General features: G+C 39.0%; 1 protein-coding gene across 2 annotated transcripts; it reads left to right on the top strand.

The window, feature by feature from the left end:
• Positions 1 to 1,708: 1,708 nt before the first annotated feature.
• Positions 1,709 to 19,906, top strand: LOC148423139 (raftlin-2-like). Of its 2 annotated transcripts, none has more exons than XM_088415335.1 (9): positions 1,709 to 2,145; positions 11,053 to 11,233; positions 14,461 to 14,569; positions 14,760 to 14,937; positions 15,019 to 15,237; positions 15,555 to 15,661; positions 16,177 to 16,280; positions 16,504 to 16,585; positions 17,321 to 19,906. In XM_088415335.1, exons 1-9 carry the CDS (start codon positions 2,007 to 2,009, stop codon positions 17,522 to 17,524), a joined length of 1,323 nt encoding a protein of 440 aa, XP_088271461.1. In that variant the 5' UTR covers positions 1,709 to 2,006; the 3' UTR covers positions 17,525 to 19,906. The 2 variants fall into 2 exon arrangements, with proteins under 2 accessions (XP_088271461.1, XP_088271462.1); XM_088415336.1 differs by having other exon boundaries at positions 14,814 to 14,937.
• Positions 19,907 to 19,914: the final 8 nt, after the last annotated feature.

The following is a 19,914-nucleotide window of genomic DNA, read 5'->3' on the forward strand; positions in this document are numbered from 1 at the left end:
CTAGCTCCCGGGTGCCCGCCGGCACAACAGTAGACTCTACTGTGTTATAACTCTAAAAACGATTATAACCAACTCTGTAAAATGCACAGAACTCTTAACAATCACTCTTTTGTATGCATTTAAAAGGTATTTTTGTTCTCTTTTCCTTTTGGATTTGGGCTTTTATATTTGGAACAAATAGGACAAAGCAGGAGGAGGATCCCTCATCCTGCATGGGCTCAAACAGGAAGTATTTGTCTGTGCATAATTGACAAATAATCCATGAAATATTGTGTTTGTGTGCAGAAAAACAGGATGACCAGTTATAAATAGGCAGATAAGACAAATATAAATATGGTCACAAGGCCTTCAATCCAGATGTGTCAAGCAGGGATAGGAAAAGGATACTGCTTTTCCCAAAGGAGGATCCAAGATCCAGAATTTAAGCGGAAAAAATGGATAAAATGTTGAAATGAGTTATGTGTAGAGGAAGAGCAGCTGTTATTCCAGAAACACAGCACCATGTGTTAGAGTCTAACACATTAAGAGGTCAAGAAATTCAAATTATTTATTCTTGAAAATGCACAACTCCAAACGGTGTAAATCATCCAGGTCATTAAGTGTCACTCACACAATAAATTGCTTCACTCAAAAAAGACTACTTATGGTACAACTCTGAACGGAGTAAAAATTTACGCTGTGAATACTTTTCCCTCTTCCATGTAAGTGTAAATGTTACTTTTAAATTTGACTGTTAGAATTTGGACCAAATATACTTTGTATAGAGTAAAATCTACACTATGAAATTCACCATGCATGTCACAAAGCTGATTGAAACAATAATTAGATGTTCAAAGTTGTTATCTTTGAAGAATTATTTAACATTCCGTTTTGATTTTTTTAAACCAAATAATTGTAGTATTATTCCTTCGTAATTACTTAAGTAGAAATCTACAATTTAGGATTTTGTTAAAGGGAACATTAACCCAAACAAATCTGTATTATGCACACCAACTAGTCTAAACACAGCATTCTGATTCATATAACATTTGTACACCATGAATGAAGTGGAAAAATCTACACGTTTTTTATTCCTCTCGAGGAGCGACCTTTTTGCTATACTTGCTGTTGACCTCAAATGACAACACAGTTGTTCAGGGCTCAGGTAATGACCAATCATGGCTCATTTTTTGGTGAGTCGTTTTCTGTTTTTGGTCATCTTTTCTTCACAAGCTCAGTCATGCCAGCTGACGCTAGCATTCACATCCAATGATAATAATTTAGTCTTCAATGATCATATATTAATAAAAATAAACGTGAACATGATAGAATCACTTGTCAAATTCCAAACTCTTCCCCCAAAATGAGTTTGGTACTTTTGTTTTGTGCCATCAACTGCTTGCCACTCAAAAATATGAAAAAAAAATCTCCTAAAACACATTGTTGTGTTGTAATCTGCTGTGGTTTAATCTCTTAAAATGTTTTCATCATCAATAGAGTTGCTCCTCAAAAACATAGTCACACGTTGATTCAATCTTTCGGTGGAAGTGACTGCAAAATAAATATGATCAATACATGTTATCTGAGAGGGATGAAAGTTTTAACAGTCCGTTGATAAAATCAATCCTCGACATGTTAGACGAAGGAAGTTGATTGTATTTTGAAAAGCTGAAAAGGAAGTTGGGTTATTTTGGCACAATTGACTACGTGGGAAAGTTTTTCTGCGGACTGGAGTTTACTCCGCCTCCCCATGCTCCAGAGCTGGGCAGCTTTGCAAGGGACCATTCATCAGACTCCTATTTGCTTCTCAACTCTGGCTTCGACTGTCTTTGTTCCGCTTCCACAAAATTCCTGCGGAGGATCACCACCGTGTACGGCTCGGGAGATGACCGCCATCCGTTAGTGAGCGTGAACCTCCCCGTTGCAAAAAAAAAAAAAAAAACAAAATCGGAGAGAGGCAGTAGTCGGCCGGGCTTCGGGAATACTTTGAGCGGCTCTTCCGCTGCTCTCGACCCGCTTCTGAGGCCATGGGCTGCGGTTTGAGGAAGCTGGAGGACCCCGAGGACAGCAGCCCCGGGAAGATCTACTCGACGTTGAAGAGACCTCAAGTGGAGACCAAGACTGAGACCGTCTACGATTACGTCCTCCTAGACTTCAGCTTGGAAGGTAGGCGCCGAACACGTAGCGGTATTTTTATTTTTTTTTACAAAATGGAAATTCACCTTTAGAAGTTTATTATATGAAATACTGTACATTTTAAACAAAGGTTAAGATTTTTCTAGTGGGGTCGACTGTCTGTACTTGCCAACCCTGATTCATCATTAAAATTCAGCATATTTCCTTTAATTCGGGTTCTGGGGTATATTTACTCAACTGCAAACAGTATCTGTTGTCTTAGAGTTTGATGTTTTTCACACTAAATGCCCAGCATGAAGTTTAGCTTTACTAATGCCTCTCCATTATAACAGTACTTTCACAGGGCATTTAAATGGTTTTACAACATGGACAATTGCTGTAATTCCTCAAATGGGCCATTTTATTCTAAGTATTAGGGGTGTGCAAGTACAAAAACAAAAACAGATTGATGAGGATTTGAATATTAGGTTTTGTTTTCCCCCAGACATGACATTTTATTTATGCATATTCATATTTTTTCTAATTGTCTTAAATAATTTACAGTATAAAAAATAATATCCATTTTCTATAGACGCGTATCCTCACAAGGGTTGCAGGTGCCTATCCCAGCTGACTTCGGGCAGTAGGTGGGGGACACCACCTGGATTTGAACTTGAGTCCCTCAACTGTGAGGCGGATGTGCTAACCACTGCTCTGCCGAGCCACCCCATAATAAATAATGTGTTTTGAAATCTTTTTCCAGTTTTTCTTTTATCGCCAGCTAAACTCTACAGAAGAGGACAGGGCAACTCCGTATTTTTAACTTTGGGATTTTTTTCAACTTGTTCACTTTGGGAAAAATATCAACTACATACAATACATTAGGACAGTGAAGTTCAATTCACGTTTTTCTTTTTTTTTTTTTTAGCTATTCTATGAAAAACTTACCTATTCAAGTGTTTGAACACTTTCTATATTATTCTGAATGTCACCAAAGTCCTGGCTGATAGGAAAGTAGTTATTGGTGTCAGTTTGTTCAAGTGATACAGCTTGACTACAGAGACTACTTTCTTTGTATGTCAGCGAGGAGCTAAGTTTAGCCCAGATTGTCAGTGGAAGTTTCATTGAGCCATCACCACATGTGGATGTACATGTGCACATATGATGCATTTTTACTTTTAATAATCATGGCAGGGCGCTGTCCCTTACTCTAGTACAGTATATAATTCTTTTTCATTGCCCGACTGTTCTGTTTTGAACACATGATTCTTTCCCTCTAAACGGCACACATCCAAGCTTGACCAGACAAAATGAGATGTTGGTTGTTTAATGTATTATTTCCAAGGCTGCTTTTGATTCTCAGTGCCATTAAATTGACTGTATGTCAGTTGTGCTTTTTGTTACAGTTCCTCTGAGGTTTTATGTGTTTTTAAAATCACATGGAAGTTTGGATCCCCTGGCATAGGTGGCAAGTGCTCATAAAAGTATGCTCAGATGCCATCTCGTCATTTTCTTCCCAGCAACAGGCTCCTTCTTTCAACTGATGCAGAAATAGGTCAGGGAAGGTTTTCCCTGCCGAGGCTAGTACTTGTAGAATCGCACGCATGCATGCACCCACACACCCATTTTCACACATCCACATACACTTGCATCAGAATGCAAAAAGACACCTCAATGATTTAGCAATCTAATTTTGGTTGTGTGTAATAATCTAGGAAGCTCATCTGGTTGTTTTTTTTTTTGTTTTTTTTTTCCTAAAGATAATCCCTTCATGTCGGTCTTCTGGTGACCCATTTGGAAGGAAACGGCGATTAAGTAGTGAATGGGAGACCATGATGTCAACAAGCTGGCAGACACAATATGAGCACAGAAGAACTTTGTTTTCCCGTACAACCTTGAGCAAAAACAGCTCGCTAGACTCATAACTAACAGAGAACTCGTGAGTTGACTGCGAGCATGTACAGTATGATGTCTTAGTTTGGCTACCTTAAGAATCTTAGTTTGGATTTCAGAGGATTTCATTCTATCTTTTTCAGATTATATTGTTTGATTAGATCACAAGAAGTTCCGGAATGTTCATGAATATCATCTTGTTTTTAATCAAGAAAATCGGGAAATAAATTAGGGATTCTCACACGGAAATAAACACAACATTGACTTTACGAAACCTGATTTAGGCATAGTGTATTCGTTACTGGGGTTCTTGTAAACGGACGGTAAATGTCTCAGATTATCCCTGTCTTCTATGTGTTTTTGGGTTGTTTTTTTTTTCATTTTAAAAAAAGGTCTTGAAAATCTTCTGATTGGACAGAATTTGGCAAAACTACTGCCGCCGAGCGGCTTGGCATGCTCGTAAATGAACAAAATTGCACTATGTGTATCAACAATTGTTTTTTTTTAAATAAACAAAGCAATATGGATGGATTTTTTTTTACAGGATGAGGAGACAATTATTCAGGTTTAAATAGGACTGGTTATATGTAGACACGGCCTTACAGTAGAGCTGCAAAAATTAATCAGCAATGAATCGATTATCAAATGAATCGATACTTTTTTGATAATCAATTCAAGTAAATTGAGAAATCATTAAATTTATAATCGCGCAAATGCTCCGGATTTTGACCTCTCACCAGTAAATATTCTCCTATTTCTGTAGTCTTCCAAGGAAGCAAACTTTTGTTGAATCAAAATACCACATTTGGAAACATTCTTACCAATTTTCAGACTTTTTAGGGACTGGGCATCGTTTTACTTATGTTATTTTCGATTTGGAATGATGTTTTATTTTTTTAAATAAAAAGAGATGGAAATTTCAACTTTTTAAAATCATTTTATCACGTAATTGACAACAATCAAAAAATTACACCTTTATTAAAATACTGTAGTTGTAGATTATAGTCCTAATGTACAGTGTTGGACATTATTTGAATAACATTTTTGAGTATTTTGAAAAAAACATTTCTGGTCCGATATGTAGTGCAGTCAACTCTGTGATGTGTATTTTTATTTGTTTATTTTGTTTACCGTATATACCAGGCCATCAAAAACCATTGCTTTGTGTGACCTTGCTCCATGACGCATGTGTACAGTTGGTTGTCATTAATAACAGGGACGATCAAAAACATTTCGCAACATGTCTGTGGCATTTAACAACTTTACTGGGCATAGCGGCCGCTTTGGGCCGATAGTCTAAACAGGCTAAATCTCAAAAATCTTGAAAATTCTTGCCTGTTTAGGATTTAAAAATAGAAAAATGCATGCCTAATAAAGGCCGTGTTTGCCTGTTTAGGCCCAAAGCGGCCGCTGTGGCCAGTAGATGGTTAATATCTGAAGAATTTTTGAGTCTTGTAACCTGGTTGATGAGCAATATGAAATGCTTGGACGAATGCTGTGGGCCATGTCTAAATTTCATGCTACCTCGTTGTTTTCACAGGCCTGACAATGACATAAAACCAATAGAATTTACACCGAATGCACCATCTGTGCCTCCAAATGTGCTTGCTTGATTAAAGCCACGATATCCGCGGATGTCCGTTCCAGTTAGGAACCACAAAGAAAAGCTTGTTTTGATGCTATAGAAAGCTCATTAGACTGAAGTAACTTCACAGTAAAGGACTGTTGGCATGAATTTATCTGTTTTCAAGGAAACTTAGTTGCTACAGATCCAAAGACCAAATTGCACCCGGTTGACAGATGACTCACAAATGTGCTTTTTCCTCAAGTGTTTTCTTGTCCTAATGTCCACGACTGTGCAAGAAAATAAGGAAATACTTCAGCTGCGTTTGGTTCGATGTGCCCGTGTTTCCTGTTGGCGGGTGTAGAATGGGGCCAAGCTAACCGGGTGCAGCTCTGGGAGCTGTGGGAGGATGGTGCGAGCGCTGGGCTGAGCTAATTGCTGCTTTTCTGCATTCAAGTTGAAAGTTACGCGTTTGACAGTTGTGATCACGTGTGTCCTAGAAAGGCTTGGGGGGGAGGCATTGAAATTTTTGGTCATATGTGGGTCAGGTAGTGGCCATCACTAGAAAGATGTAAAGTTGTTTTTCTTTATCTATAATAATGAAACCTAATTAGATTATCATAGGGTTCTTCTTTTTAATGCTTGTTTTTTTTTTTTTTTGGGTCACAATTATATCAAGAATGCTTTTGATCTGATTTTAATATTCGAACAACAAAATGTAAGTCCTGTAGCTTTTCTGAAATTAAAACGTGTTTGGTAATTTAGCCAAAATGACCACCGCACTGGCACTATAAGGCAACACAATTGTGTGATTTCCTCTAGTCACTCAGAGAAGACAGATGAAAAAGATCATTACTATTACTATAATTCCCCAAATATTAGACACACTTATTTTCCCCAAAATGAAGGCGGTATATTGGCAGTATACTTACTTACAATAATTACGTAATCGGTTCTATGTCACTTGGCTGTTAGCAGCAGGTGCCTTTTGCAGCTAACAGCATATTATGTAAGGTCAGATTGTTCATTATTTTCAATAAAAGAAGGGAGCAGACAGAACGAACGTCCAAGTCCGTCCTTGTTCAAGGTAAGCAAGGAAAGCAGCCGAGTGCGCAGGTTAGAGAACACAGAAATATATTCCATAAGACCTGTTTATTAATTGTAGCCTTTTGACATATACACACGATCATAAACTCAGATGGTGTGCAACTTCGGATATTAATGGTAAAACAGTCTTGCGCCGCGTCATGAGGAAATGGTAAAACAACTGCTTTGAGCGCATTCACAAGGTAGGAAATCTGATACACATTTAATGCACAACATCTATATATAACTTATGGATATGAGCACAAGAAAATATAAAGAGTTTACAAAAGATGAGATTTATTCTATTTTGCTATAGTTTTTCATTGTCAACAAAGTGTTGGTACCAGAATTTGACCCCAAAAGTGAGGTGTATTATATTATACTCAGGGAATTAGGGTCATCTAATTATTATGCTTTTGGAAGCTTTGAGACATAACATAATATTTTAGATTTAGCGCTTTTCCCTTTTAAATTCTTGCACAACTGTGTGCGCTTTCACACATAGACACAACATTAAATACAGTATTGAGCTCTCTCTTGCTGTATTTTTATTGTCCCCATATAAGTTATTAAATGGGTTTTAACAACTGCACTATTGATGCTAGTTGAATTGATCTGCTTATGTCATTTTGCCTCATTTGTTTGCATTAAGCTAACAGGCTTTTGTGTTTATTATTATAATTTCAATATCTGGTGCTTGTTTAGGATGTATGCAGTCACAAAGTACCTTTTATGGGTGGAATATTATTGGAAGCAATTAATTCCATGTTCCATCCCTGTGCAATTGTTCAGTGAAACAAGGGGTGTCTGTAAAACATCTGACCAGGAACAATCTGCCAACTGTAAACTGCAAAATTAAATTGTTAGTCACCTCTGAAATATGTTAAAAAAAAATCAGTTTGGAAACTGTCACAACTCTGATATATTTAGATAGGTAAGGCTAATTGTGCACACATCCATATTTGACCACTAATTGGGCTGACTAAAATGGATTTCACGGGGATAACGATCGGAATTTTAAAGTAAATAAAAATTCCTCCAAAAACCCTGGCACGTCATTTCTGAAGGTTGAAATCAACTCTGTCGGCCTTCGTTCTCTTTCATACTTACTAACTCAAGGTGATAGAATTTTGAACGTATCCACTTTTTTTTTACCATCAGTTTGCATGCTAATGAAGACGACTGGCAAAATGCCTACTACAACAGTAGCTCCATTTACACACCATGGTCAGCATACTCCTGAATGTTCCCTGTCCCATTTATGAAAAAGGACATTTATGTCTGTCATCATTTCCAGGGATGAGTGCGGGTTTTCTATAATCTCTGTCTAATCTGCTCATCTAGCGGGCCTCGCCGGATTATTTCCGATTAAAGTCGGGATTTTGATTAATAAATGTGGAGGTGAATCGAAGGCCTGGACACGCGTGTAGGTGCCAGCCATCGCTTGTCAACGTTCTTGGAACCATTGTCACTCGGTTGAATTGTGTCTGATATGAAGCTAATGTCACGTCATCATGTTTTTTTTAATCAAATTGTACAATGTTTACATTGTGAAAATTATATGATGTGTTTTGAGGAGTGACATTAAGCTTTTCATTTGACTAAGTGTGACTGCATTTCATAGAGTAAGACGAGTGTTTACTGTAGCATTAGTTCCTCATTCGCTTTAGTATTTCTTTGGTGATATAAGTTGATTTCATCATAATACAATTTAATTAGAGTAAGGTATTGCATCCATTATTTCTGTCTGAAGTTGTTTTTATTTCTCTGACTGAACTTTTGACTGGTTAGCAAATCTGCCTCACATGCGGAGGTCGTGCGTTCGATTCCAGCTCTGGCCTTCCTGTGTGCAGTTTGCAAGCTCTTCCCGTGCCTGCGCGTGTTTTCTTACCTTTCCAAAAACATAAGAGGTTGGCAGGTATTTTGGACACTCCAAGGTATGTCTTAGTTGTGATTGTTAGTGTGGCTGGTTCTTCATCTTTGTGTGCCTTGCAATTGGCGGGTGACCGGTTCAGGATGTACACAGGCATGAGCAAGCCTGCGAGCCTTGTGGGGACTTGCTGTTTAAGTGAAAGTCAAGTGGAGTATCTCATAGGTTTTTCTCAAGCAAGTCCTAAGTAATAAGAACAGCAACGTCGGTCAAATCGGGTCCCCCACCTCTGGTTTTAGCATGTTAGCATGGAACGCGATGACCTCAGTACACTGTCACTTTGGTTTCCTGTGTTGCTTGTTGCCGAGCATATTTCTCCTTTTTGCGCCTACCTTAATGGACTCATAAACTCCATCTTGTAACTCCTGTTTTGCAGAGGAAAAAAAAAAAAAAAACTTTCCTATGCAGTCCTGTCACAAGAAACCTCTTGTCTGACCCCTTAAATGACACACTCCTCCCGCCACCCTCTTACTTCCCACCTCCTATCTTCTTCGCTTTTCACCCTCTTTGCCATTCTGCCGGGCCTTTATTTTGTCCTTTCACTTTTTGTTGCTCTTAACAGAGGCCTCAGTGTGTTGGTGACAGAGCGAGTGGCAGCAGGATGGGAGGGGGTGTTGCCTCTGAAAACACAGTGTTTGTGTGTCTGGATCGCACACTGGGGACGCGTTAAATACAGCCTTGTTGCCTGTTTTTGCAGAGTGACCCTTTAAGACTTGAGTGATCCACGTTTAACTTAAATGGAAATAGAGTCGTAAAAGTAGCAGCTAAGGAATGTTGTTGTTTTGTATCCGTCGTAATAGGGATTGGAATGGGCGTCTGGTCCCGCAGGAATGCCAGTAAGATGGAGCCGTGCACTTCAGCGGGTTCACTGGGGTTTCTGCTGCTCTCGCAGCTGTGCAGCGGGCTCTTCAATGGTTTAAGGGGGTATTTTCACATAGGGGCCATGAACACTTTTTATGGGCCTCGTCGCTGCCTCTTACATTAACTTGGAAACAGCGCCTTCAAAACAAACATGTTTCTACAGGGATGCGGTCACGCATGAGCTTCGCAGCGTGGCCAGCAGTAACATTAGCAATTTTGGTGCAGAACCACACAGTCAAGAGGCAAAAAGCAGCAGTTATATCCAGAAAAGTGCTGTGTTATGATCAAAGTGATGTTCAACGTTTTCTTTGCAATAATATTTTCTTTCTGTCCCCTCTCATCTAAACACAGTATTTTGATTAATTTTGCATTTGGGGAATATGAATGAAGCTTCAAAATCCACCCATTTTTATCCATCTCAGTGGGCGGCCATTTTTAAACTTGGCTGTGAACTAAGGATGGGCAATAAATTTAATTGAGTAGATTTATTCATCGTTTAAAGAAATGGAAGATTTGAAAATTAGTTATGGTGAAATCGCAAAAGTGGAGGAATGCTAGATGGTTGGTTTACAACACTACAGCTACTAACTATTTAATTTTGTCATTTAAAGGGATAGTCAACATACTTAGCCATTTTTAGTAGTAAAAAAGTAATGTTTTGTCTATACTCAATTATTTTTTACAAAGCACCCCTAGGAAAGAAAAAACACCCCCCCACACACACACACGCTTTGATGACAATAAATAAGATCATTACCAATACAAAAAAATGTGGATAAATGGCCAGAACTGTTATCCTTTTTATTATTTACAAAAGTAAGAAAAAGCAATACAAATAAACTTTCAACAAAAGTTAACTTTTAAGCCTCAATCATACCTTTCAAGCCTGTTCCTTCATCTGCGCCCCCCAGGGGAGCCCGCCCTTCTATTGGAGAAGGACTGCTTTAGACTAACACTTGAAAATATATTTTTAAATTATGAATAAGTAAATGGGATTGAGGGTCTGGCTTCTTTAAAACATACAATAAGGTCTTTGGATTGAATTAGTGTATTTGTTAATTAAATTATTTTTCATGTATGATTAAAACTTTTTTTTTCACTTGTCAAATGAAATCACATTTGCTCATTAATCGCAGTTCAACTTCAACGTCACATGACCAACAGGTGATTGGTGGCTACCCAAGCCTTGCGTACAGATGTTGTCATTTTCAGGGATAGCAAGTAAAAAAAAATGTTTTTTAAGGTATTGTACATGAAACTTAATTTACATAATATGTTACAGACAAAATGAACATTTACTGTTAAAAATTTTGAAATACACCTATCCCTTTAACAAGATATGCGCAAGTTGTGAATGTTAAGTTTACATTAAAATTGATTTTAAATCGGTATTCATTATTTTTGTCTTTTTAAAAAACTATCAAACCTTTCAAATACAGTAAATGCTTTTTGGGTTTTTATCCTATTCAAATCATAATGATGATTGAAGGCAATCGAGAGTTTATTTTTCCCCCTATAGCCCAGTCCTAGTATGCACTTGAAAATGACACCACAAGAGTTTAGCTTCTTGTCGTTCATTCAAACGCAAGCTAACCAACTGGTCGTTTCTTCCACCTGGGTGCAGGTAGCCGTCCCACAGTGCAGTATGTGTCCTCATTGGCCGAGCTGCCCCAGGCGCTGCAGCCGTACTACACGCAGGGCTATGTCCTGGCTGCCCTGCACCCCATCATCCTGTCCGTGGGCCGTACGCGCTCGCTGCCCTTCAGCCTGCTGTACCGCGCTGTCCTGGCCCGGCCTAGACTGAGGTAAGTCCATGCTCTAAACTTAAAAAAAAAAAAAAAAAAACAAAGATCACACCATCGCACTGCCCCACTCAGCAGCAAACTGTCGAGTAAATCCATGAATGATTGATGGCGCCAGCTGCATATTTCATGTAAAACTCCGCCAGAAGGTCACGCTGGCGAGCCAGAAGAGCCTGACTCTTTCTTTGTCCCGCTTTCCCAGACTAAAACAGTGATTTCTATTGGCTGGAAAGCCACTTGACAACATCTACCAACCAATAGAGAGGAGGTTTCACAGATCTGTATATATGAACAGCTTCAGTATTCATTATGTCTTAACATTAAATCAGTGTTGTTCTTTAATAAAGCTACTATTCATCCTATAATATACTCATTATAAAATGAAAATAAAGGCATTGTAATCCATTTGATATCATTCTAATTTGGTAGTTGCTTGTAGCTTTCTTTTTTTTTTTTTTTACAGTTTATTGACTGCATTTTATTGACTCAAAAAGAGGCTCACCTATAAATACCAATCGCCGCTAAATTTTATTAAAGATATTCGTACTTATGATATTTAGCTGATCATATTCGGTGTATTACTTGGTTTATAACAGAGTCTTTCTATCCGGAATTAATTTTGTTGCAATATCTAAATGTGTTTGCTTTTTTTTGTTTGTTTTTTTTTTACTGCTCTTTAAGTTTTCGAAGGTCATTTACTGCATGAAATATCAATTGAATGCCACATTCTTTTCATTTAAATGCCTTCTTATGTAACAACGTTACTGCAAATTATTTGCTAATGTGGTTGTTATGTAGTTAGAACAACTTGAAATGACACAATGTAATATGACATCATTAACTTTTTGTTTTAATTGGTGTGCTGCACTCAAAAAACTGTTGGGTCAAAAATCACTCAAAAATTGGATTGGCTCAACTTTTTGACGTATTCATTAAAGCCCCAAAATGTTGAGTCAAATACAGTATGTATAACCCACAAATCAGTCCCATATTGAAACCATATGAATAGTCCACACAACAACCTTGGGCTGGAATGGGCTGAATGAATTTTAACACAGCTTAAGTTATTTATGTTTGACCCAACTCCTTCTTCTTTTTGACTTTTCCTTTCAGGGGTTGCTACAGCAAATTAATTGCCTCCATCTAAGTCTGTCTCCTTCATCGTCTTCTCTCACACCTCATTCAGTCCTACAGTCCTGTACACTTTTTTCATTTTAGCACACATCACACCAGAGACTTCTTTTCTCCAACCTTTCCAGTCTGCCTCTTTATGCTTCTTCACCTCTTTTCCATACTCTCCATTGCTCTGGACTGTTCAATCTACATACCAAAGATCCTCCACCTTCTCCCTGTATCCTCACTAATTCTTTGTATCCTCACTATTTCATTTGAATTTCTTCACTCACACACTTATACTTCATCTTGCTAGGTTTAACTTTTATTGAAATTAACTATATATGCTAACGGACATCTCACATCAAAGCCAGGCTTTTCCAGAGCCAACCTCCACCCTCCACTCTAGCTTTTCCTCCACCTGTTGCATACTCTCGCTACAGATCACAATGTTATCATTGTTTGTCGTCATAACCATACAGCAGTGGTTCTTAACGTTGTCGGAGGCACCGAACCCCACCAGTTTCATATGCTCATTCACCAAACCCTTCTTTAATAAAAAATAAAATATGATTTTTTTTACTGGTGCACGAAATGAACTGTGCATTAATATAACCTTGTTCAAAGAACAAAACCAACAAAGTGCATGGTAGGAAATCTCAGAGCAGGACGCTTTCAACGACTGTGCCCACTAACTGCAGACTAGACTGAGGGGTGGACCTCTGCGGCGGAGGCTCCACCGAACCCCTGAGACCGACTCGCCGAACCCTTAGGGTTCAATCGAATCCAGGTTAAGAACCACTGCCCTACAAGAAGGGGCTTAGATCTCTGATGCAGTCCCCCCTCCACCTTGAACTCTTCTATCTTACCTACAGCACATCTCACCACTGTCCTTGTACATGTCCTGCACTGCTCTAACATACTTCCCTGCTACTGCAGACTTTGTCATACAATACCACAGATCATCCCTTGGTACCCTGTCATAAGCCTTTTCCAGATCTTTAAGGACACAATGCAGCTCCCTCTGACCGTTTCTGTACTTTTCTATTAACATGCTCAAAGCAAATACTGTTTCTGTAGTGTTCTTTTTTTGGCATGAAACCATACAAATGTGACAAATGGTCACATCTGCTCTTAATCTAGTGTCAACGACTCTATCCAATAGCTTCATTGTGTGGTTCATCCATTTTATTCCTCTGGAGTTACAAGAACTCTGCACATCTTACTTTGACCCAACTGACCCATAAAAATGAGTTGTTTTGTAGGTTCTTGTTTGGGCTAAATAACCCAAAAACTTGGATCAGTCCTTAACCAAAAAAATAACCAATTTGGGTTATTTTGTGGTTTGGGTGAAATGAATAACCCCAAAATTCACGTCAGTACTTTTAAAACCCAAATTGGATTATTTTTGTTTTATGGGTATGTGTTTTCTAATGACTTTAATTTCAGTAAGATACTATAGGCTTTTTCATTACCATACTGGACCATCAGTACTACCTTAATATCTAATCGAAAAAAAACACTTTGCCTTAGTGGTTAGCATATTTGTCTCCCGGTTATTGAATTAGGTTTGGGTTCAAATCTTGGTGCTGACCTTTACTGTGTGGTGTTTACACGTGTTTTATCCCACAGGTACTCTGCCTCTGTTATCTTTAAAAGTAGACTAAGACAAGCCCTGCTGCTAAACAGCAAAATAGTCAACCAGACCAGCCAAGATTGACTTTTCTCCGCCTAGGCAAAGGGAAAAGCTTGGCGTACATACTCATGCGTTGCCAAGAGCATTTTCGTCGCTCAAGCGTCCCTGCTTGCTTTTTATTCATTCAGTAAAGCATTGCACATTACATGACACAACAAAAAGAGCCAGCCGGGCGCCACCAACAGCTGGGCCAAGGTCCCAGCTCACACTTTCCTGCGTGAACAGCTTTATCTAAGGACTGGGGAGAGATGAACTAAAGCTGCATAGATGAATAGCAATGCACACTATTCTAGACGAGAAATAAGCACATAATGATAACAACCTAATATATGATTCTCTTCACATCCCCCCACATTGATAGATATATGCATGGATGTCCAACAGTGGTCCTGATTAATCTTTTTCTTTATTTAATTTGAAGTAAACAGACGGCGTCCATGTGTCACAGCGTGCCCATGCTGAGGGTGGAGGAGTGGCCTCTTCCTGGGGACTCGCTGACGGGCGACATTGTTCGAGCGCTCATTGACAGGGTGAGGATAACCACTTACTTGTCACTCACCATTTGACATAATTTATCAATCATGTGGAAACTAAGAAGAATTCTAAATAAGTTCTCAGTGGTGGCCAACTTTATTGAAACTGGGGTCTGTAAGACAGATGGGTAACTTTCGGTGCGAAAGCCTGTTAATGGCTTAAATTCTGGAGCTGTGTCTCTCGTAGGTGAACAGCAGCGCCCGAGGCGGGGTCCGTTTCATCGGCTCGGTCCTTCAACAGGTGAGCGTGCTGAGTAACGGCAGCCGGATGCACAGTCCGAAGAGGGGCTGCCGCTCCCCCCCGCACTCTCCCCCGCGCACCCCCCCAGGAGATCGGGAGCTGGAGGAGAACACTTACAGTCCTGGTGAGACTCAGTAACCTCTCTGGCGCACCCTTAAAATGTTGTTCTTGAGAATTCTGACCAAACGTAAGTCTTTCTTTCCAGACATGCGACTTTTGGTCTTCTTCCACTCCTGGGCTCCGGGTTGTGCACCTCTGGATTCGTTGGCGTGCCAGTACCACCAGGGGGCGCTTTCCATGCGCGTCTCCAGGAAGGGCCAGGTAGTGAGCGCCCTGGAGGCCGACTGGTTGGAGCTGACAGCGGCCTACTACCGCAGAGGCTGGTCGCTGGTGGACTCCTTCGTCTATTGGGACACCCCCAAAGGTCAGGCTCGCAACCATTCCCCACATGAAACCATTGTATTGTTGTTTTTGTTCAGTAGTCATAAAAGAGGGATTTGCGTGTAAAATTTGGCCCATCCTGTTGTGACTGTGGCTGCGACCTCCTGTTGTCCACTTTGTCTATTTTTAGAACCATTTCTGTGCCTTAACACCCCCACTTCCTATTCCTGTCACATGAGGGAGCAGTCACTGAGGATTACAGTAGTTATTGAAAAAAAAGTATTTATAAAACTAAAAAAAGGCTGAAAGTGGGGTCAAAGTGATGCCAACAAAATGTTTTTTTTTTTTTTTTTATTTCAGGCGAGCCAGTGCCACGGTCATTGGAGGGGCTTTTCGTGTATGAAGAGAAGAGCACTGCCCCTCCCGCCAACGACACCATTGTGGTGGAGCAGTGGACCGTCATTGAGGTTGACAAAAATGTTTATTATTATGAGGCTGTTTTAGATTTGCACTGAGTTATTATTTCAGAAGCTGATGAAAAACCAGACCGTGTCAAGGCATCCCTAAAAGATCTTTTTTCTTCCTTTAACTTATTTCACACTGCCGTTCTGCATGAAAAGCATAATAATGCAGTTAGGGCCTAAGATTTGGTGATTGTATCAGTCTGGAGCTGGGCTGTTGTCTGTAAAGCATATTCACAGCCTGACACCATGATGTGGGCCAGGAAAACAAGAAGTCGATCTGGAAATGGAAATGTCCATATGTCAAACAAGATGCAAGTTCTGTGGATTCCTAATTATCGAAATGTGCCATGTTGTGGGGCTGTGTGAAAGCACACAGGGATGCAAAGTTAGATAAATGACAGATTTTTTTCCTGATGAGGCAATATAGGCAAATTCTATTTGAGTGTATGACCTAAACCGGAAATCAAACATGGACTCCTTATTGTTTTGAACTGTTTCTCTGTGTTTTGTCTATGCAGGGATCCAGTGTGAAAACAGACTACGGGCCACTTCTTCACACTCTGGCTGAGTTCGGATGGCTGCTGACTTGCGTGCTGCCTACTCCAATCATACGACATGACAGGTAATATGCACAGGAAAAAAATGTTTTTGGCTATGTGTTCAAAGGAACTATTTTAATATATATAAATATGAAAACGTGTGTTTGTGGTAAAATAACTGTCACACTATAAGGTTTCTCTGTATGCAGATTTTATCATTTTTGTAAATGCAACAAATATCTGGTAAATTTAATGTCACAGTACATGTACCTTCTTTGCTAATTGTTATATGCTTGTGCATGTTAGCGATGGGAATCTGGCCACCAAGCAAGTTGTTTTTCTTCAGCGGCCTGTCAGGAATCAGGGAGCAGCACAACACAGAAACCAGGTGAGAAATGCACAAAAAAAAAAAACCTGCCCATGCTGCACCCTGGTGGTCACGTACGGTATGTGCAGCAATATTTCTGGTCAACACAATCATAAGAGGCTGGTTTTATTATTTACTTATTTTAGAAACAGCTATATATATATATATATAATTTTTGGGGGGACAAAATTGACTAAAACCATCTGACTTAAAATGACTCAAATACTCTGACTCAAAGATTATATGTATCAGTGATTCTCATGTGATCTTAACAGTGTTTCTACAGGTATCAGCAAATCTAATTTACAGCTTTTTAATGCCCAGAGAGGAACAGTGCATTTTTCTTTTCAATTTAAGGGCAAATTAATTGAAACATGGAGTTTAACATGAAATTTTGTCAGTGACTGCATTGCTAAACGTTTTATACCTGTATTTTAAGTTTTACACTGATGCACATTGTCATTTTGTGATGCAATTTTCCTCAGGATGAGCCAATAATATGACCAAAATAAAACATATGCATCTTCTGTTTTCTGGAGTTGATGAATGAAATACCTCTACAAATGAAGTTTCAAAAATTAATAAATCAGACACTGATGGCCCTCTGTTTTAAGTTTATTTTTTAGAACCTTTAGAGTGTGTGACACTTTTAGAATAATTAATGAGGACGAAAAAAAGATTAAAGATGGGGTTAGCGCAATGTCTTTAAGGTCGCATAATAATGGAAACTAAAGGACATTACGTATGTATGTGCAGGTTTTGTCGGTGAACAGCGACGTGTCCAGCCGCTCGGTGAGTCGCTCAGTCAGCGGCACCGCGCTTCGGCAGGGACTCTCCCCCGCAGCCGGGGGTATCGGCGGCTTCCCGGTTTTTGAATCGAGGTTCCCCAGCTCGCTGTCGCACCTGGAGGAGGGCGGCTTTGACCAGGAGGAGGGCAAAGCAGAGGTGACCTGCATGTAAGCGGACCTCAGTCATAAGATTTCCAGAAGAAGGACATCCAACTTGTTCCATGGCCACGGGTCGAAATCATTCCTCTGCTGCTGTGGGAGAACGCTGCACTTTTTGTTTTGAACCCAAGCCATAATGAGAAGAACAAATGGAAAGCAGTTTGAACATTTATCTCTTTTCCATGTGCTGATACATTCTTTAGTTTTACTAGTAGGACAACCCTAGTATATGAAGACAAGGGTGTGCTTAAAAGTAAGGTTAAAAGTGAACTAGGTGGCATTTGCACACTACTAGTGAGGACAGAAAGTGCCACGATTCAATAAATAAATGTACCATTCAATAATTTGTCTCAATAAATAATTAAATGTTTCATTAATGAATGAAATATTTAATTGATGGAACTTTTAATTAATGACACATTTATTTAATGACACGTTTATTTCATTAATGGCACTTTTCATTAGCTCATTCAATGCCAGGGACATAGTTTGAGGGTCCAGACATTTGAGCCCAGATATTTAAGTATCGATTTAATACTTAAGTATCTGGGATTTAATGTACAGACTCTTAAAAAAAAACAAAAAAACGTGAAAATACGTCCCTGGCATTGAATGACACATTTATTTAATTAACGACACACTGTTCCCGTGTTTCATGCATTTTGTTTATCTGTCAACCTCGCTGTCAAAGTTTGATGGGCTGGACCTAAAACCTTATTGGTTACCCTTCTCTTCAAACCAAGGCGGGTCCTGCTTAGTCGGGGTAACCAATCAGGTGTTAGGACCGGCCCATCACAACTGACAAGCGAGATTGACAGATCAATTAATGAAACGCTACAACAGTGTCATTAATGTCAATAATTGTGTTTAAATAATTTAATTTTCATTACCTAATGAAATGTTTGAATTAATCATTGACACATTTTAATGATTGAAACATTATTGAATGGTCCTTTTATTTATTCAATCTTGGCACTTAACAGTCCTCCATAATTAGTACATCGCATATTGAATAAATGCGGAACTGTGTTTCTGACGGGAACAAATAGCCCGCAGGCCAAACTTTTAAGAAATTGGTATCAGTCTAGTTTCAAGGTATCTGATATTCATAAAGGATGCTGATACCCGCCACTAATCTACAAATCTTTAAGTCTTACTCACCTGAAGTTGGCGCTACTTTGATGAATCGTTGATCATCGCGTGTCAGAGAGGTCTTTGTTCACAATTATCTGCCATTGTGTGAACTCAGCTTTGATGTATTACAACTCCGGGTGGTATCAGTGAGAACTCAAGAGAACACTCCTACTGGTATTGGTTGGAAAAAAAAAAGTCATATTGAACATCCTACATGATGAGTACCAATCCTGACATCGATTATTAGTTTTCTTTTTCAATTCTATGGTCTTCATGACATCTTTTTAGCTTTTCACTATTACCCTTTTAAAATGAAACATACAATCCCTCCCCAAAATATAATTACAAACTCTAAGTGGGATTGTTGTTATTCTAGACTGCTGGTCTACATTTGGACCGTATGGAAAAGAACATAAGGTCAGTTTCTACATTGCGAAACCAAGATCCGTGTTCCAATGAAAACAGGCTGGCCAATTATTTTTATTACATGCAGTGTGAGTCAAAAGTTTGGAAACATCTTCAAATTTATAGGCCACGAAAGCTATTACCTTTTAAAAATGTTTTTTTTTGGGGGGGGGACCAATAATCCAATGAAAAAACACTAACTGAATTAGAGGGTTTTTCCAAAGTTTTGACTGGCATAAGAAGGGAGTGGGAGATCCACCGATTTTTTTTATTTATTTGTTGATGGCTTATGCACAAACATATTCAAGTCATTCTGATGTATTTTATCCTTGTGACTTTCTTGATTAGAACACATTTCGATCACTTTTAATTTTTTTTTTTCCTAGTACATGGGAAGGTTATGACAGGGTGGCAGAATGCATTTACCCTAGAAGAATTCGAATGATCTTTGATTCATGGTTTACTCCAATATCAATTTTCACTTTTGACTTTCTGTGAGTAGAACATGTTCTAATCCTCATGTCGAGGGAGCACTATCCTTCCTGACAGCCGTCGTTGGCTGGCTCAGTATTATTAGTACGAATGGTACTTCATTGAATTTAGTTTGTCAGTATTAAAATCAAACCATAGTGTACAAGGGACAGCTGCAGTATTAGAACAGGCACACATTTGTATTTTTACAAGCTTATCTACAATGAGAGTCTTCCATGATGAAAATGTTGCCATTTTAGTAAAAAGACCATTTAAAACTGTTTAACTGAGTTAACAATATACTGTGGTTGTTTTGGTTTGGAGTTGTACATTTGTTTCCTTGTATGGATAGTGTTTATTGAAAGAAATACATTTCTTCATCATTTGTTCATT

Source organism: Hippichthys cyanospilos, chromosome 5 (genome assembly GCF_059441005.1).
Source record: "Hippichthys cyanospilos isolate Australia breed blue-spotted pipefish chromosome 5, RoL_Hcya_1.0, whole genome shotgun sequence".
Lineage (NCBI taxonomy): Eukaryota > Metazoa > Chordata > Actinopteri > Syngnathiformes > Syngnathidae > Hippichthys > Hippichthys cyanospilos.